Consider the following 15,684-nt stretch of genomic DNA (forward strand, 5'->3'; position numbering starts at 1 on the left):
ACAGAATTGTGGTCACCATCACCAAAATGTTCACCCACTAACAAGCCCATCACTTGTCCCGATTCGTTACCAAGTACCAAATCCAATATGGCCACCCCACTGGTCGGGCATTCTACATACTGAGTTAGAAAAGCTTCCTGTACACACTTTACAAACACCGCCTCATCCAATCTACTTGATCTAAAGAGATTCCAATCAATGTTTGGGAAGTTGAAATCACCCATGACTACTACCCTGTGGCTTCTGCACCTTTCCAAAATCTGTTTCCCAATCTGTTTCTCCACATCTCTGCTGCTATTGGGGGGCCTATAGTAAACACCCAACAAGGTGACTGCACCTTTCCTATTTCTGACTTCAGCCCATACTACCTCCAAAGGCAGATCCCCCTCGACCTGCCTTTCTGCAGCCGTTATACCATTTCTAATTAGCAACGCCACCCCCCCCCCCCCTCCTTTTTTACCACCCTCCCTAATCTTACTGAAACATCTGTAACCAGGAACCTCCAACAACCATTCCTGTCCCTCTTCTATCCACGTTTCCGTGATGGCCACAACATCGTAGACCCAGGTACCAATCCATGCCTTAAGTTCACCCACCTTATTTCTGATACTCCTTGCGTTGAAGTATACACACTTGAGCCCATCTCTGTGTCCGCAAGTATTCCCTGTCAGTGCTACCTTCTCCACCGCCTCCCTACATTCTTGGACATCCTGACAAACAGCTAGCCTCCCTGCTGGACTACAAGTCCAGATCCCATCCCCCTGCCAAATTAGTTTAAACCCCCCCGAAGAGTGCTAGCAAACCTACCTCCCAAGATATTGGTGCCCTTCTGGTTCAGGTGCAACCCGTCCTGCTTGTACAGGTCCCACCTTCCCCAGAATGCAGTCCAATTGTCCAAATACCTGAAGCCCTCCCTCCTACACCATCCTTGCAGCCACGTGTTCAACTGCACTCTCTCCCTATTCCTTGCCTCACTGTCACATGGCACCGGCAACAACCCAGAGATGGCAGGTCTGTCCGTCCTAGCTTTTAGCTTCCAGCCTAACTCCCTGAGCTCCTGAATGACCTCCCCACCCCTCTTCCTACCTATGTCGTTGGTGCCAACGTGCACCACGACTTCTGGCTGCACACCCTCCCCCTTAAGGATTCTGAAGACACGGTCCGAGACGTCTCGGACCCTGGCACCCGGCAGGCAACAAACCACCCGAGAGTCTCGCCCATGTCCACAGAACCGCCTGTCCGTCCCTCTAGCTAAAGAGTCTCCTATAACTAGCGCTCTCCTCCTCTCCCCCTTTCCCTTCTGAGCCTCAGAGCCGGACCTCGTGCCAGAGACCCGGTCGCTGCAGCTTACCCCTGCTAGACCGTCCCCCCCCAACAGTATCCAAAGCGGTATACTTATTGTTGAGGGGAATGACTACAGGGGATCCCTGCACTGCCTGCTTCCTCCCCTTCCCACCTCTAACTGTTATCCAGCTACCTCTGTTCTCTGGCGTAACCATGTCCCTGTAGCTTCTATCTATCACCCTCTCAGCCTCTCGAATAATCCTCAGTTCATCCAACTCCAGTTCCAGTTCCCTAACTCGTTCTGTGAGGAGCAGGATCTGACTGCATTTCCTGCAGATGAAGTCGGCAGGAGTATCGGTGGTCACCCCTACCTCGAACATCCTGCAGGAGGAACATTCCACTGCCTGCGCTGCCATTACTCTACACTTCGTCTCCAAAACAAGAACATTGAGTAGCTTACCTGTGGACTTTAAAGTTAGGTTAGAGGAGGAGGTTGGGAGGGAGGCCCTACTATGTAGGGCCTGGGGTCTAGAACACACCCACTCAAATATCAATCACTTACCTTCCCGACTAGCTCTGCGCTCCAACTTCACTTCCGCCCAGCTCGCGCCACTCTCTGCTGTGATCTTTCATCTTATTACAGACTTTTGTCTTGTCCCCGTCTTACCCATTCTTTGCACAAAACTTGTTACTGTCAGCAACTCTATCCAGTTCTAATAAAAGGTCCACAGATCTGAAAGGTTAACTTTGTTTCACTCTCTGACAGATGCTGTATGGTCTGCTGATTTCTTTCAGTATCTTCTGGTTTTCAGCATCTGTGGTATTCTGCCTTTCAATTATGACTCAGGAGAGGCTTGACCAAGTTTGTTCTCCTGACTGACAAGCGTAAAACACAAGAATAGTCTCAGATTAAGGGGCTAGTCATCTGAGACTAGGAGAATATCTTCACTCAGTCTTTTTAATTCTTTGTCTGGGAGGGTTGTGGGTGTGCCATTGTTGAGTATTAAGTTTGAGAGAGTCTTTTTTTTAAGCCTGTCAGGAAGGTTGTGGGGAAGAGTTGAGACCAATGATCAGCTATGATCATAACCAGTGGCAAAGTAAGTTTTGAGGCCATGTGGTCTGCTCCTACTTCAATTCTTACACTCTGAAATGAGAAGCATTTTGTTTTATACATCACTGTGCTCAGTTTTCTGCAAACAGTGATTTTAATAATTGACAATGAGGAATTCAAACTATACTTTATTTGTCTTAACTGAACTTTTTGTTAAGAAACAGTGAAATATATCTCCAATTACAGTGTGTTTTCTAGTTCTGTGTTGATAAAATAGTGGCAAGATAGTATGTTAAAGTTAAATATCTTTCATCTTTTGGAGTAATGAATGTTGTGTAACAGCTGAGATGCTCAAAAGATATTTTGCTGTTTTGGTTGGTTTAGAAAAGATCCATGTTTATTTTATGAATATTATAGGTTCAGAAATGTTGTGTATTTCTGTCGATAGGGCATTCATTTCTGCTACTCAGATGGTAGTGTGATGGGCTGTTAGATTTACACAGGACTGTGACAGAAATGGATGTGGATTCACACCGAGTTGTTCTTAAATATTTTATCATGAACAATAAATTCAGGAAGTTTTAGTGTAACTCCTGAGAACGGGTTATTATCCAGAGCTTATTACGGTTCATTCACAAAATGGCCCTCATTCGTGCACAGACTGGGCCATAATGTTAATGATTGCAACAGGTCACCGACACATCTGTGCATGTATCCACTGACATAGACACAAGCAGAGGTCTGGCATGATCAAAAATATTGCTGTCCTTCCCCAATGGCATTTCTTCAGCTGCTGTTCCTTCTCTGTGCTCACTTTGTGTCCAGCCCTGATCGTCTTCCATGCTGCGCTGTCTGGAGACAGGAGGTTGAGCCTGCCTGATACAATATCCCTGGAACTAGGCTTTAGGGAACCTTTGTAAAAGAGACCCACAGCCACCAATCTCTGTGCTCCATTACCCAGATTTAGAAATGTCCCCACCCCGCGTCAGTGATCAGACACCCTCCACGCTCCCAGAACCAGCTGTGGGCTCCTTACTGGTAGAGGTGGCCAGCTTTGGAAGGCTCTCCTCCTGACTGAAAGCCAATAGGAAAGGCATGCTGAGCTGTTTGGAATGAAGGCCACTGTGACAGCTTCTGGTGTGTGCAGTTGCTTTCAGTGACAGGTGTTCCATTGAGGAAGATGAATGCAATAAATTTTATGATTGATTTTCCTTTGCCCAACCAAAAGGAAATATTTCTAATGGTCATGGATCAATTTGATTTGTTTCAATGGCATAAGACTGCAAGATGTAGGAGTAGTACTACTCAGTCCTTGAGTCTGCTCTGTCATTCAATGAGGTCATGTCTGATCTACTAACTCTCAACTCCACTTTCCTACTAGTTCCCATAATCCCTGATTCCCTTAGTGATTAAAAATCTGCCTGCCTCAGATTTGAATGTACTTAATGACCCAGCTTTGACAGCCTTCTGCAGGAAAGGATTTCATAGATTTACCACTTTCTTAGAGAAGAAATTCCTCCTCATCTCATAAGAAAACTCCTTTACTTTTGGATAAAAATTAAGATTTAGGTAAGTGAAGGAAGCCGTAAGAACCCTGTATGATAGACAAATTTACAGTACAAGTAGTTCTTCTACAGCACGATGGTTGCCTTCTTATGCAACCCCACATTGTAGAAACATCACACTTTAGAAACAGCGCTTCAAGTGTTGGTAATGTAATCATCTTACAGCCAGCACACATTTAAAAGTTCACACTTTAGAAACCGTCTCCCCAATTCGTCAATTGCGTTACAGTGAATTTATGTTAACGAAACACATGTTATAGCAGAACGACCTATACAATGATCGTATTCCATCAGACTTCACTGTGTATTGAATTGAAATTAGAACAATTAAATTTCAACTTCATTTGGAAAGAGTGTTTGGGACATTCGAGGGTGGGATAGGAAGAGCTGACAAAGCAAGTGTCGCATTTCCAGCCTCATCTTGAAAACCTGACAAATTAAAGCAAAAAAGTATTGGGGGTTACAGAAGAGAGAGCCAATGTGACACAGGAAATGGCCCCTTCAGAATTCTGAAAAAGGAAATAAGGGGAAACTGTGTTTGGTGCTGGCTACGGTCTGATCGTCAATGGGTTGCAGGTTGCTAAGTGATCCCAGGTCAAAAGCTTCAGAAAAGGTCGTCAATTTACCCATTTATGTCATCTACTAAAAAGGGCAGAACGCTGCAGTTGAGGTGACACTGCAGGAAGAGGTCAGAATCTGGTTGTAATGTTCAGAAAGCTATTTGTCTGCATTGGAAATTGTGTGCTCAGTGAAACAGTAAATGGGGATGGAATATAAAAAAACAAAAGTCACTCTATTTCAGTAACATATATGTCTATTATTAAAATAAATCAGTAAAATATTAATATTTTTGATAAACTCTTCTAATTTATTTGCAGTTAACGATGAGGAAAGAGAGCCACTTCCCTCATTAGAACAACCTGGCTGGTACTCACAAGGTAACTGGAGCCATCTTAATGACCTACTGAAAAAGATAACTGGAAAATCAGACCCAAAGGTACGCTGAGTATATAACAACTGAATTAGACTAATAACAGTAAAATATTCACTGCAGCCACTTTTACTTCCAGATTTTCTTTAACCATTTCCAAGATATTACTCCCAGGAGATAAAACTAAAAGGTATTTAGAAAGAATAGAAGTTGGCTCTTCCTTATTGTAGATTTGCTCTAAAACTGTTAAAGACTGTAGAAAAACCTGGATATTATTGTAATATGATTTACAGTTCTGCTAATTCTCAATATCTGTCATCAAATGAATGAATTTATTTTAATTTTTGTTCCATCCTACTTATTCTGACATATTTGTGGTTACTTATAAATAATTTGGCGTTGTGTCTTCAAGCAGTTTTAAAAGAGATGTGCAAGTCAATTTTAATTTCTGTTGCTTGCTGACCTATTTAAAATGCCCAAACCTGCTAAATGCTGGCAAATTTGATGAGAGCAGCAATTGAAAGCATCAACTGTTGTTAAACCATCAGAGGATTCCAACACTGGTGTTTAGGTACCTGATCCCATCTAAATCTAATCTGACACAGGTTACTTCCACAGATTGTTGGGTTGCTCCAATAACAATAAAGTAATCATTTGTTATTTGGGTGGTGGACAAGGTAATTATAGGGGAAAGGGACGAAAGGAGAAAGACTTGTACCCGTGGCTCATTGTCATGATTAATTCATTCATTCTTAGCTGTGGTATGCCTCAAGGTAATGACTGTTATCAGTACTTACACTGAATATTTGTCTTGGTTATAATCATCATCGATAAAGCAATATTTGTTTATCTCACTTGACCACTTTAGTGGTGATGTTTTTGGGACAATGCCTGGTCAGATTGAGTTTTGACATGCGTTAAATAAATGAGTATTATCAAAGGTTTTAATTGCTGTGTAAACTTCAATTTGTCGTAAACAAGGTTTGCAATCCAGCCAGAAGTTCCTATTGCAACTGTATGAATCAGACTGCTTGATACAATGAGTGATTTTGTGCATTGGCATTGCAGCATCTATCCACAGCTATTAGATATATGTCTGTTCTTCAGTTAAAATTGCTTAGTCCTAGCTGTCCTGAAAAACATGGGTCTTCTCCTTAAACCACAAACATCCTTATAGTGATTGGGTTTTTTCAGTGGTATTAGGAGGGAATTTCAGGATTGGGTATGACTTGAAGGGTATCTTTGAACTTGGCATTCCTACAGCATTGCTGCTTTTGGGAGAAGTCACAAGAGTGGGGTGCTGTTGATATAATTTTGGTGAGTTGCTAAGATGAATACAACAGTTAGTGAACCTCAGGTGCACCTATGAAGAAGGGACGCTGATTCTGATGGAAGAAAGAGTTTTCAATTGAAAGGTGTTGAGGTTTGTGGCTTTGTCCATTTATGTGAGTGTTGTCAATTCTGTCATATTTTGATTTAAGCTTGTAAATAGTGAGGAGGCTTTGAAGGATCGGGTGATGAGCTACTCATCTCAGAATATCCATCATATATTCTCATAGCTGTAGTGTTAAACTGGTCTGGTTCAACTTACTAGTCAATAGTGATTCCTAAATAGTAATGATGGAAGCCTGAACAGTGGTGCTGCTACTCAAGAGGGGAATTCTACCTCCCAAGTGGAGTTAAATACAGCGTTGTTATTTCAGCTTGCTTTCTATCCATCAGCATATTATATCTAGAGATTTCATTGATATTCCATCTTATTCAGATCAGGAGTCTTTGAATTCTTGCATATCTACTTAATAGCATTTGGATATAAGAAGAGGCCTGTTAAGGTTGATGTTTGTTATACCTGTGGTGCTCACCAAAAGCAGAATGCAGCTCTGGGCACTATGTGAATGATGTGGATCTCTGCCACCCAGACTTCTCCTCTTTCAGCAATCATAACCTTTTCTAATCCCAGGGTTTACCTTCTCCCCAGCTAACAAGCTGCAGTGAATGCCTGTTTGACACAAGCTGCTACCCCAAGACCTGTGCATCTGAGTCTGTGTGTAACAACAGTTTCTGCTATGGCATTCACAGGTTGTCATAAGCTGCTTCATTACGAGAAGAGCACTAGAGTGAGCACTGGCATGATTAGCACACAGCCTTATTTCTGACCATATAATGTGGAAAAGCTCACCAGTGAAGCAGTTAAAGAATATTAGACTGAGGACACTCCCTGAGGAACTAATGCACTAGTGTCTTGAACTGTGTCGACTGGCCTGTGACAGACATGATCATCTTCTTCTGCGTAATGTATGACTAGTCACTGGAGGGCTTTCCCAGAGATTCACTGAGCAGCTCAGTTTTCCTCAGGCTCTATTATGCCATACTTAGTTGAAAGCTAGTTTGATAATTAGGGCAGCTAAGTTCATCTCTCCACTGATATACAACTTTTGTTTCATCACTTGACAAGTCTAGAATAATGCCTGGAACCAAGTTCTGGCTGTATCTAAACTGAGGGTAGAATGTCAATAGACCTGGTAGCAGGCCAGGAATAGAAGGGGATTTTAATTAGGTAGCGTGATACCAGATGAGAGCTCCACTACCTCCTCGCCTTCTCAATTCATGACCACTTATGGGTTTCATCCCTCTAGAGTTGCAATTATTGTTGCGCCAGGCAGGAGGACAAACAGTCAGCCTAACCAACTGGTGAACTGAAAATGTGTTGCTGGAAAAGCGCAGCAAGTCAGGCAACATCCAAGGAGCAGGAGAATCGACGTTTCGGGCATGAACCCTTCTTCAGGAATGAGGAAAGTGTGTCCAGCAGGCTAAGATAAAAGGTAGGGAGGAGGGACTTGGGAGAGGGGCGTTGGAAATGCGATAGGTGGAAGGAGGTTAAGGTGAGGGTGATAGGCCGGACTCCCACTCCGGCCTATCACCCTCACCTTAACCTCCTTCCACCTATCGCATTTCCAACGCCCCTCCCCCAAGTCCCTCCTCCCTACCTTTTATCTTAGCCTGCTGGACACACTTTTCTCATTCCTGAAGAAGGGTTCATGCCCGAAACGTCGGTTCTTCTGCTCCTTGGATGCTGCCTGACCTGCTGATCTTTTTCAACTCCAGCATCTGCAGTCCTCACTTTAACCAACTGGTGAACCAATGAGATGAGACCAAAGTGCTGAGGAGGCCACCCTGAGATCCAACCTTTCCTTCTGACAGTCCCTTGCCATGATCTCCACTCAACGAGATGCTAGCCCCAAAGACTTCTTGATTTGGAGATGCCGCTGTTGGACTGGGGTATACAAAGTTTAAAAATCACACAACACCAGGTTACAGCAGAGGCTGATATCTAAGTTCTGTACCCATAGGGAGAGCTTCAACTGGGACCATGGCTTCATTTCACACAACAGGTGACCACCATTGCACTATACACATACACAGACATAAATACACAGGCACTCCTACACACACACAGACACATGTATATACAGATACGCTCCTACACTCACACACATATCCTCTCACAGACTTAGACCACTTTACACTCACGCACACACACACAGATACACTCTGTCTCACAGACACTCACAATCCCCTACCCCAGACACAAGCACACTCCTTCAGACACACACACTTTCACACACGCATGCATCCCCTCACAGACTTAGACACTTTACACTCACATATACACATATATACACTTTCACAGTCACAACACCCATCCCAGACAGACAGACACACACACACACACACACACACACACGTACGCATACGCATATACATTTGTGGGGTGAATTTGTACTTGCAGAGTTACATTGTACTTTGCTGAAAAAACTGTATGAATCCATGTAAGACTCTGTTAACTCACTTTTTAGATTAGAATCAGTCTAAACATTATGGCACAGACAGGGAACACAGCAGGCTAACATCTGGCTGACACCAATTGTTACAGTTAACCTGAGAATGTAACTTTTAAAAAATGTTTTGTGATTTACATATGAAAGAAATGGAACCATCATGGTCATTCCAATAGATGAGAGACTCACCAAACAATCAAGGTATTTTTCAATGTATAATTTCAGTTACATCACACTGTAAACTTTTGCTATAAATTCTGTATCTTGCAATTGTGTCCTCCACAACCACCTGATGAAGGAGCCGCGCTCCGAAAGCTAGTGCTTCCAATTAAACCTGTCAGACTACAACCTGGTGTTGTGTGATTTTTAACCAAAGACTTCTAACATTTTCCGTGGGTGACTCTCCTTCTGCGAGTCTAGGGTTGTTATACCAGCAGCAGGAGTAGGCCTGTGCCATGGTACTCTCATGGTCTGCAGCCTTTGATTGACTGGCAGCTCTTGGCTGTTCGTCCTGGGTCCTAATTTTGGTGTAATGTTTGCCAGCAACTTGCCTAATTGTCAGACAATCTGGCTGACTTCCCCATCGTCATTAGTTACAGTTTCTCTCCTCTAAGCTGTCCCACTTTCAGACCAAATACAACAACAGGAATATCTAATCGTCAGTGAGAGGTTATTCATACGTGGTATTCCATGAAGCTGTTTATCCCTATTCGACACTTCAGTGATTATTGGAAAGATGTTGATAATAATTGACAGGAGAAACAGAAAATTCTGGAACTTAACTAAGAAAAAGGTCACAACTACAGCCAGAATGCATAGGGACTCTTTGAGTCCTTGTTCTAATTAATCTGGGCTAGATGCCTTCCTATACTACTGACATCTAGTATGTGACTGTACTTCATTTGCACTGTTTATAATGTGTACAAGAGCCAGTTTCCTATATATGCCTTCACATCAGCTTCATTACCCAGAGCTACATAGAGCGCTGCATACCTTCTCCCTCCCACATAATTTTAATTCAAAATGCCAAAAATCTCATCCTCGATTTCTATCCAATTATATAAAGTAGTTCATAATGGACTTACAAAACACTAACAGAGCTCATATTATTTTTAATTTAACCCATACAGACTCTGTCTGAGTATATATTATTTAATAACTTGCCCTTCAACAGCTGCAATTAGGATCAGCAATGCTCCTGGTAGCTTGACCAGAGAGAAAGTGACTAAGATCTACACATGCTGCACATCACCCCTGGCCTTGAGTTTGATTTTCAGTTCATTTAGAGATGAACTTTCATCACATCCAAACAATTTCAATAATGATAGAAAGAATAAGACTAGGAGACCATCTTGTCTTAGCCCTGATCTCTCTAATACTCAGCAACTTAGAAATTGGAATCAATATTGATCATCGTCTATGCCACCTGAGTAGCTTGTATGATGTTCCAAGTCTCAATCTTATCTTGGGCTCTTGTGAAAGTAATCACATCCTTTCTATTAAATGGGAAGGCAATGGCCTAGTAATAGATCTAACAACTCAAGACTGGGCATCTATGACATGCTCTGGGCCATCAACAGCAGCAGAACTGTACTCCAACACAATCTGTGACTTCATGTCCCAGCATATGCCCCACTCAACCATTACCATCACACAAGAGGATGAGTCCTGGTTCAATGGAGAGTGCGAGAGGGCATGCAAAGAGCAGCACCAGGCATACCTACAAATGAGGTGTCAACCTGGACTAAACAGGACTACTTGCATACCAAACAGCAGAAATAGCAGTTGATAGAGCTAAGCAATTCTACAACCACGGATCAGATCTAAACTCTGTAGTCCTGCCACATCCAATCATGAATGGTGAACTGTCAACATATAATTCTGCAGGTTAAAACACTCACTCCTTATAAAGCTCCCTCTACACACCCATGCAGATAGGCACAAAATGATCGATGTTAAGGGTAGAGGGAAAAATGAAAAAGTAGTTCACTGGTACTTGTCTGCAAAGGTCACTGAGAGAATTCTTTTCATTTGCGTGGACTTGCCGCTTCTCAGTGTCTCTTGTCTTCGTGCTTTAACTTGCTTGCAGGAGGCATAGAGCAACCATAGATGGTGTTCTGTTTAATTTGAAGACAGGACTTTATCTCCACAAAGACTGGTGTGATCACTGCCACTAATACTGTCAAGGACAGACCCACCTGCAGCAGTCAGGTGAGTGAGAATGAGGTCAAGTACCTCCTCCTACTGCCCCCTTGACCATGACCCCACCCCCCACCACCAAACCATCATCTCCCAGACCGTCCATAACCTCATCACCTCGGGGGATCTCCCATCCACCGCCTCCAACCTCATAGTCCCACAACCCCGCACCTTCCGCTTCTACCTCCTGCCCAAAATCCACAAACCTGACTGCCCCAGCCAACCCATTGTCTCCGCCTGCTCCTGCCCCACCGAACTCATCTCCGCATACCTTGACACCGTCCTGTCCCCCTTTGTCCAAGAACTCCCCACCTACGTTCGGGACACCACCCATGCCCTCCACCTGCTCCATGATTTTCACTTCCCCGGTCCCCAACGCCTTATTTTCACCATGGACATCCAGTCCCTGTACACCTCCATCCCCCATCACGAAGGACTCAAAGCCCCCCGCTTCTTTCTTTCCCGCCGTACCGACCAGTACCCTTCCACAGACACCCTCCTTCGACTGACTGAACTGGTCCTCACCCTGAACAACTTCTCTTTCCAATCCTCCCACTTCCTCCAAACGAAAGGAGTAGCCATGGGCACCCGCATGGGCCCCAGCTATGCCTGCCTCTTCGTAGGATATGTGGAACAATCCATCTTCCGCAACTACACTGGCCCCACCCCCCACCTTTTCCTCCGCTACATCGATGACTGTATCGGCGCCGCCTCGTGCTCCCACGAGGAGGTTGAACAGTTCATCCACTTCACCAACACCTTCCACCCCGACCTCAAATTCACCTGGACAGTCTCAGATTCCTCCCTCCCCTTCCTCGACCTTTCTATTTCTATCTCAGGCGACCGAATCAACACGGACATCTACTACAAACCAACCGACTCCCACAGCTACCTGGACTACACCTCCTCCCATCCTGCCCCCTGTAAAAACGCCATCCCATTCTCTCAATTCCTTCGACTCCGCCGCATCTGCTCCCAGGAGGACCAGTTCCAAAAACGCACATCCCAGATGACCTCCTTCTTCAAGGACCGCAATTTCCCCCCCGACGTGGTCGACGATGCCCTCCACCGCATCTCTTCCACTTCCCGATCCTCCGCCCTAGAACTCCGCCGCCATTTCCGCCACCTCCAAACGGACCCCACCACCAAGGATATATTTCCCTCCCCTCCCCTATCAGCATTCCGTAAAGACCACTCCCTCCGTGACTCCCTCGTCAGATCCACACCCCCCACCAACCCAACCTCCACTCCCGGCACCTTCCCCTGCAACCGCAGGAGGTGCAAGACTTGCGCCCACACCTCCCCCCTCACCTCCCTCCAAGGCCCCAAAGGAAACTTCCATATCCGCCACAGATTCACCTGTACCTCCACACATATCATCTATTGCATCCTTTGCACCCGATGTGGCCTCCTCTATATTGGGGAGACGGGCCGCCTGCTTGCGGAGCGTTTCAGGGAACACCTCTGGGACACCCGGACCAACCAACCCAACCACCCTGTAGCTCAACATTTCAATTCCCCCTCCCACTCCACCAAGGATATGCAGGTCTTTGGACTCCTCCATCGTCAGACCACAGCGAAACGACGGTTGGAGGAAGAACGCCTCATCTTCCGGCTAGGAACCCTCCAACCACAAGGGATGAACTCGGATTTCAACAGTTTCCTCATTTCACCTCCCCCCAGCCTGTCTCAGTCAAATCCATCAAATTCAGCACCGCCTTCCTAACCTGCAATCTTCTTCCCGACCTCTCCGCCCCCCCCCCAGTCTGACCTATCACCCTCACCTTGACCTCTTTCCACCTGTCACATTTCCGACGCCCCTCCCCCAAGTCCCTCCTCCCTATCTTTTATCTTAGCCTGCTGGACCAACTTTCCTCATTCCTGAAGAAGGGCTAATGCCCGAAACGTCGATTCTCCTGTTCCCTGGATGCTGCCTGACCTGCTGCGCTTTTCCAGCAACACATTTCCATCTCTGATCTCCAGCATCTGCAGACCTCACTTTCTCCTCAAGTATGTATTCCCCAGTCCCGTCTTCACATTAACCAAATCCTCCATCTGTAGTTACTCCTGCAAGCAAATTAAAGTAATTAGCCAGATCTCGCCCTCATAAATAAAACTGTCTCAACCTACATGTAATAAATCATTAATGAAAACACCCCACTACCATGAATAAATCCTATTCATAATTGATGCTATCTGTTCCAAAAATACTTTTTCCGTGTTTTCCCCCAGGCTTTACGTAAGTTTGTCCTTTGTGGAGGCTTTTTCTTTCATATCCTGGCCTACACCCCTCAACCAACATCACTAAAGCATCTATCTTGATAATTGCAACATTTCTATTTGTGAGCCTTGCCACACACAAATTGATTATTCTGTTAATTACATTAGATTACTCACTTAATCTGTCTATGGTTCTGTTCTGTCTCTTTCAAATTTCCTCATAACTTGCAGTCCCACCTAGTTTTGAACTGATACAAAATTTGGATGTATTACTCTTTGTCTATTTGTCTCAATCATTAATATAAATTACAATTAGCTGAGGCCCAAGTACTGATTCTTGCAATACTGAACTAGCCATAGATGCCAGCTTGAAAATGTCTGATTTTCTTTGTTTCCTATCCATTAACCTATTTTCTAATACTCACCCTCTATTTCATGGTCCCTTGATCATTACTGTTTCATGTGACAACTTGAATCATGCCTTTTGGAAATCCAAAATATCCAATACCTACTTGTTCCCCTCTATCTACCTTACTAGTTACATCCTCAAATACTTGAATCAATTTGTCGAAAGTATTTTTCTTCCTTTTAACTATTTTGACATATTTTCATCATATCACACTTTTTTAAGTGGTTTGTAAAGCCTGTCTTTGTAAATGATTCCAGTACTTTTCTGATGACAGCAGGGACCAGTAGCTAAGAAAGCACTTGGAAAGTACCGATTCCCTAAATTTTAAAGAACATTTGCATTCAGTGTTTCTCATTCTATCTAGGGATAAAAAGAATGTTTCCTGGGGCCAACCACATATTTATTTTATTCCATAATTTCCCCAATGATTTATCCAAGTGAGCTATTTGAACCATATGGGCCGGAAGATTCCAGGTGCAACAGCCTGTATGGAATGATCCCAGTCAGTCAGCTGTATGTAGAGTTTGTGCCACACTTTCTGAGGCACAATAGTCACATACAGATTGCCGCTCTGCTCTTCTGTTTTTATGTTAAGAAAGATCTCTGCGTTTCTGACAGGTGAAACCTATCAGAGCTCTTTCAGAAATGTGGAGTCATGCTTTGGATGTTACAAGTCCTTCTCAATGCGGGATCGTCAAGGGAAGCCCTTGACTCCCACACCATTTTTGACATATTCTACGATTTGGAGTTCCAGTATCACGTACAGTCACTTCAACAATTCCCGTGAACAGGTTAATACCTAAGTTAAGCTGGAAGGTAGGATACTAGATGCGTAGGCAGTAGAGCGCTGATTTAAAAGGTGCTTTTGGACGGTTCCAGGGAAAGGGAAATTGCCCAGTGAAATCTTCAATTCTATGGGAACTTTTCCCAGAGTCTGCTATATCAGCAATTCTGCAGGGTCCCAAGCACCAATCCCATCTCCGCCACATAAATAACTGACCATTGGAAAATCTGGGTCAATCAGATTCACTGGCAGCAACCTTCCAGAGCATGTCCCAAAAATTGCCTTCAGCATTTGTGGCTGATGTAGACTGTATTTGTTGCATCAGTGTTACCCTTTGGGGTAATAAAGTTTTGGTAACTTTGTATTTTATCCTGTTTGTACTTAGCGAAGGCTTGAGACTCACGATATAAGCTTCAGTCACTGATGCCAAATCTGGGAATGATTATTGAGAAGGAATATTGTAACAGTCTTTTAGCTATTGGATGTAGTACAATTGAAAATTAGGAAGACATGGGGCTGATGACCTAGTGACTGAGTTCAGCACATTTACAGATAGGGTTCAGCGGGTGAGTTTAGACCTCTGAAGTGGACTGGGACCTCAGAGGTGATGTGCTGGACCTCCATGAGAAGTTTGAAGCCTGTGCAGCACAGAGCATGTGGCCTTACAGTCTGTTTGTAGATGTTGTTTCAAAGTACCGTAACCTAGAAATTTAGCGGTTTATTTTAATTCACCACAAAGGGCAAGGGATGTGCAGAAATAAGATTAAATTTCAAACATCTTCTTCCATTTCCAGCTTTATTGGCATCAGGTAACGATAACTTAACTACTTGTGATGTAGGTCCTTTGTTTAAATATGTTGATGGGGGCATGTTGCTCAAATTTTAACAGACTTTCAGTTATCAGGACTTAGTGAACTGCAGCAGCTGAAGGGAGATGAGAAGCTCCAGTATATCAGTAGATTGCTTTTACAGCACTTCTTGAGGTCTAAGAAGAAGAAGAACACTTCCACACACCACTTTCTATTCCTACATAACTCTTCCTTGGCTCTTCAAGCTCCCTAACCTGCAGGCCAGTCTCCCAAACCCACTCACTGATTTACATTGCCTTACAATTCCACTCCCTCCCCCCAACCCGATCAACTGTCTCGTACCCAAGTGTCCAATGTACAATTATAGTTGGGATGCTGACTCATTTGATGAAAAATAAATATGAAGAAAACCATTGCAATCCATTCAAGAATCTTTTAAGAAGTTTTTAGCATGTTGTACTTGCGGTATTTATATTTGGTCATTTTCATAATCTCAGGTTGTCCTAAACTGCTTCCTGGCATGGTTTACACTGTTGTAATATTGTAAACCCAGCAGTCAATTTCCCCACAAATAATCGTGAGACATATGTTTG

General features: G+C 43.9%; 1 protein-coding gene across 6 annotated transcripts in view; it reads left to right on the forward strand.

Annotated features, from left to right (window-relative positions):
- Positions 1-15,684, forward strand: part of nt5dc1 (5'-nucleotidase domain containing 1) — a 568,470-nt gene that overhangs the window by 494,565 nt on the left and 58,221 nt on the right. For all 6 annotated transcript variants that reach the window (XR_015753733.1, XR_015753734.1, XR_015753737.1 and 3 more), the window contains exon 9: positions 4,779-4,897. Coding sequence is in view for 3 of the 6 variants with exons in the window: in XM_087981159.1 (XP_087837285.1) it covers positions 4,779-4,897 (119 nt within the window). In the remaining 3 variants the exon portion in view is untranslated. The remainder of the gene's footprint in view (positions 1-4,778; positions 4,898-15,684) is intronic.

This window comes from Chiloscyllium plagiosum, unplaced genomic scaffold (genome assembly GCF_037043375.1).
Source record: "Chiloscyllium plagiosum isolate Xiang-an unplaced genomic scaffold, Cpla_swu_hap1 HiC_scaffold_3, whole genome shotgun sequence".
In the NCBI taxonomy this organism is placed as follows: domain Eukaryota; kingdom Metazoa; phylum Chordata; class Chondrichthyes; order Orectolobiformes; family Hemiscylliidae; genus Chiloscyllium; species Chiloscyllium plagiosum.